Genomic DNA, 5000 nt, shown 5'->3' with positions numbered 1-5000 from the left:
CTGGGTGGCTCAGTGGATTGAGAGCCATCTGAGCTCAGACACTTCCTAGCTGTGTGGTCCCAAGCAAGTCACTTGACCCCCCATTGCCTAGCCCTTACCACTCTTTTGCCTTAGAACCAATATACAGTATTGATTCTAGGATGGTAGGTAAGGGTTTAAAAAATGAATCCATTTTTTTTGACTGCTTTCTGTATTTTTCTTTGATCTGTAAACTCTGGATTTTTAGCTATGATGTTCCTAAGAGTTTTCATTTTGAGATTCTTTCAGAGAGTGACTAGTGGAGTATTTATGTTTTGACCTCTGGTTCTAAGAGATCTGGACAGTTTTCTTTAATGATTTCTTGAGATATGATGAAAGCCTCCTCTCTTGGTCATGACCTTCAGTAGTCTATTGATTCTTTTTTTGTCTTAGAATCAATACTAAGTATGGGTTTTAAGGCAGAAGAGTAGTAAGGTCTAGGCAATTGGGGGCAAGTGACTTGGTGAGGGTCACACAGCCAGGAAGTGTCTTGAGGCCAGATTTGAAACCAAGCTCTTTTATCTCTAGACATGGCTCTCTATCCAGAGTCACTTAACTACCCTCTACTCCATTGATTCTTAATTTATCTCTTTTCGGTCTGTTCTTTATCTCTTTTCAGTCTGTTTTCAAGATCAGTTATTTTTGCTGTAAGATACTTCATATCTTCCTGTATCTTTTTAGGCTGCTGACTTTATTTTTATGTTTCTTGATGTCTTATGTGTAAATACTAGTAAGAATAAGATGTCTCTTCCAAGCTATTTCTTTTCTTTTCATATCTATATTCTGTAACTTTTATTTAGTTTTTAAAAGACTTTTTAGCTCTTCCTTAAACTCTTGCTTATTCTGGTTGAACTTGTATCCAAATTGCATTTTTCTTTGTGGATTTGTAGATGTTTCCAAGACATTCTCTTCTTCTGGTTTTTGTGTCTTGAGCTTCCTCTGCCACCATAATACCTTCTTAGAGTGGCATTTTTTCTTTTTGCTTATTAATCCTTCTGGCCATACTAAACTTTGACTTTTATGGAGGGGAGAGTGAAAGATTCAATCATTGTGGCCTAAGCTGAAGTCAACTGGTCAATTAAGGGGTCATCAGTAAGATGGCACACTGAACATTCAAGTCTTTTGATTTCTCCCTCCCTTCCTTGTGTGCATGTCTGAAAAATGTTGTTATAGAGTAATAAATCTCCTTTCCCCCCACTGCAATCCTGAAGGAAAGAATATTTGCCAATAAATACCTTTTAAAATTTTTTTTAATTTTTAATTTTAATTTTTTTAATTTTTAATTTTAATTTTATTTTAAGGATAGCAGTGGAAAGCATTCTAAATTTGAAGTCAGAGGCCCTGGTCCTGATCCTGTCCTTGAAATCTATTAAGTGAAATCCTTTTATTTCTTTGGGTTTCTATTTTTTCATCTGTCAAATAGGGGGTCAGTCTGGGTAACAGTCAGTTCCTTATAGCTAGAAGTCTGGAGAAACAACATCACAAGATTTAGAAGTGGATTTGTAGTAAGTTGTCAATAGCTCTGGGTTTGACTCCTGGCTCAGCCTGTTACTACCTATGTGACCATGGACAATTTTCTTAAACTCTTTGTGCCTCAGTTTCCTTATCTGTAAAATGAGAGATCTAGATTAGATTCTAAGGTTCCTTTAATCTCTAAACCTAAACCTCTAAGGACAGTGAGTTTCACTAAGGAGACAGAAATTTTAAAAGGATACACTCCAAAGGATTAATCGCCTCCTGGTTCTGCTGTTAAGTGCCTTTACATCTGGGCAGCTATTCCATTGGATATGCTATTGACTCCTGTGAGTTTAACGGGTTGGCTGCTCAAACTATCCCCCCATCTCTTCCTCTCTGTTGTATTTCCTCTCTACTGCTATTACCATCAGCTTTTATTGCTGTTCATTGAACAGAAGTGAGTCATCCCACTATGGACAGTTCCCTTGATGTCACTTGTGCTCTGCATGACAAATCACTCAAATATCTGGGGGGAAATCTTTATGGACTTAGAAATGAATCACTTGCAGAAGGTCTAATTGTATTTGATCAAACCTCATCCTGTATTTTCTTAAAAGGGAGAAGGGGAACATTCCACCCCCCCACCCCCATTGAGAGTGACTCAGGATAAAAATTAATTAAAGGTTACATTTATAAAAAGTAACTGAATTATTATTTTTAAAAATTACAGAGATCATATATTTAAAGCTAAAAGGGACCTTGGAGTTCATTTAATAACCCCTCTCATTTTCTTGATAGAAATACTGAGGCCCAAGGAGAGGAAGTGACTGATCAACGTCACACAAGATAGTGCCAGAATCAGAATTTGGACTCATGTCCTTTTGCCCCAAATCTAGGACTCATCTCTTTTTAGGGGACAGCTAGGTAGCTCAGTGGATAGGACGCCAGGCCTGGAGTCAGGAAGACTCATCTTGGTGAATTCAAATATAGCCTCAGATACTTCCTAGCTGTGTGACCCTGGGCAAGGTCACTTAACCCTGTTTATCTTGGTTTTTCTCATTGTAAAATGAGCTGGAGAAGGAAATGACAAACCACCCACTCTAGTATCTTTGCCAAGAAAACCCCAAATAGGGTCAGAAAGAGTTGGACATTACTGAAAACCCACAAATCTTCTAGAGACTGGGGGCCATGCATCAGGGTAGTGGAAGTATCCTAACCAAAGCTTAAAACTTGGTGAATGTTCTCCAACATACCTCTGTGTTTTGTATCATTCTTCTAGTCTATGCACTGGGCTGTCAGAAGTAAGAAAGAGAAGATGCTGGAAGAATCGGACCCAGCTTGACACCAACCAATGTCCCAGAGGAGGAAGGGAGCCAGCAAAAAACCTCCAGGAAAGAAGTGGGCTCAGCCACAGAGAGAAAGGATCAAGGAAAGCCCGACACCTTGGATAAACCGTGGTCCCCACAAAGCCCCGACTCCTCAAGTAAGTCCTGGTGATGGTGGGTTTCCAGAGGAGAGAAGGGAAAAAATAGAACAGACCTTGCATACATTAGTGCATATGCCTATCTATTTCCATCTTTATGATGACATTGAAAGACAGTTTTTAGTGGCAGATATAGAGCTGGCCTGGAAGCCAGGAAGACCTGAGTTCAGATCTTGCTTCTAGCACATACTGGCCTGCCAGATGTGATCCTAGGCAAGTCAGTGCTTCTAGATCAGATATGTCAAACACTTTGCTTTCTGGCACTGGAACCAGATTAAGACTAATTGGGAAATAGTTAACAATTTAAATAAAAGTACAATAGAATATAGATCATGTTAATAAATGACTTTCAAAATCAATATGCAACCAATAGGGATGCTTATATGCTGTTTAGTGGCCCATTTCTATTTGAGTAGGAAATTACTGCTCTAGGGCAACTCATTAAGGCTATAAGTTTCCAAGAAGGTGAAGAGAGCATTGGCAGAAGGAGTTTCCACACCCCAAATTTCCCTCTACCCAATGGAACCAAGGTTCCAGTCCCTGTCTTCTATTGAAAAGGTTCTTACCCCTTCTTTTTTATTACAAATTAATTTTTATTTTAAAATATTTTCCATGTTTTCATGATTCATTTTCTTTCCCTCCCTTCTTCCCTCCCAACTCCCAGAGGCGACAAGCAATTCCACTGGATTATACAAATGTTATCACTTGATACCTATTTCCATATCATTCAATTTTTCCTGTAGAGGGATCTTTTAAAACCAAAACCCCAAATCGCTTACCCCTATATACATGTGATAAGTGATTCTATGTTTTTCTTTCGTATTTCTATTCCCATAGTTCTTTCTCTCACTATGGTTAGCATTCTTTCCCATAAGTCCTTCAGGAGTATTACAGGCTTGTTATGTTGCTACTAGTAGCAAAGTCCATTTCATTGGATTGTTCCACAATGTTTCACTTTTTATTTTTTTTTTAAACCCTTACCTTCCATCTTGGAGTCAATACTGTGTATTGGCTCCAAGGCAGAAAAGTGGTAAGGGCTAGGGAATGGGGGTTAAGTGACTTGCCCAGGGTCACACAGCTGGGAAGTGTCTGAGGTCAAATTTGAACCCAGGACCTCTCCTCTCTAGGCCTGACTCTCAATCCCCTGAGCTACCCACCTGCCCCTAATATTTCACTTTCTGTGTACAATGTTCTCCTGGTTCTGCTCATTTCACTCTGCATCTGTTCATACAGAAATCCCCCAAATCATTATTCCTTATAGCACAATAATATTCCATCACCAACAGATACCACAATGTGTTCAGTCATTCCCCAGTTCAGGGACAGCCATTCATTTCCCAGTTTTTTTGCCACCACAAAGATTGCAGCTATGAATATTTTTGTACAAGTATTTTTCCTTATTATCTCTTTGCTTACCCTTCTTTCTTGAATTATGGTCCCCTTGAATGTCTAGAGAAGCCTATAGACTCCTTCTCAGAATCATATTTTTAAGGGCATAAAATGGAGCTACAAAGAAAACCAAATTTATTGAAATATAATTATTGGTGGGGCAGCTAGGTGGCTCAATGGATAGAATGCCAGGTTAGGAGGTGGGAGGATCTGGTTTCAAATCTGGCTTCAGACACTTCCTAGTTGTGTGACCCTAGGCAAGTCACTTAACCATTTTGCCAGACCTTTGCTGTTCAATCTTAGAGAAGTTATGAAGATAGAAAGTAAGAGTTAAAAAATATAATTACTGAAATATTAAAAAAAAACCCTTGAAGGTCATATAGTTAAGGTTAATAATCTTTGCCCTGAACTTAGGTGCACCATTGCTCTAGTAGGAGCTGAAACATGCTGAGTGTCTTTCTTTTTGGACAGCAAATCTGGAGAATGATGGAATTCTGTGGAAGCTTATGCTGACCCCTGTTTTCCTTTCAAATGAAGCCTTTCTGCTGGGAGAGGCACAGAGCTGGATCCCAGCATGCCCTCTGCATAATCTCATAGAATTTTATTTCTCTGCAATGTAACAGTTTCCATCACCCCAGCATTCAAAGAAATTAAA

The 5000-nt window shown here is 39.0% G+C and overlaps 1 protein-coding gene across 1 annotated transcript in view; it reads left to right on the top strand.

Moving 5' to 3' along the window:
• DNAJC12 (DnaJ heat shock protein family (Hsp40) member C12) overlaps positions 1-5000 on the top strand; it is a 35455-nt gene that overhangs the window by 24554 nt on the left and 5901 nt on the right. The window contains 2 exon segments of the mRNA XM_001362560.3: positions 2753-2816; positions 2819-2956. Of these exon segments, the coding sequence (XP_001362597.2) occupies positions 2753-2816; positions 2819-2956 (202 nt within the window).

The sequence above is a fragment of the Monodelphis domestica genome, chromosome 1, assembly GCF_027887165.1.
Source record: "Monodelphis domestica isolate mMonDom1 chromosome 1, mMonDom1.pri, whole genome shotgun sequence".
In the NCBI taxonomy this organism is placed as follows: domain Eukaryota; kingdom Metazoa; phylum Chordata; class Mammalia; order Didelphimorphia; family Didelphidae; genus Monodelphis; species Monodelphis domestica.
The sequence above is the reverse complement of the archived record's forward strand: the minus strand, read 5'-3'. Positions and strand labels throughout refer to the sequence as shown.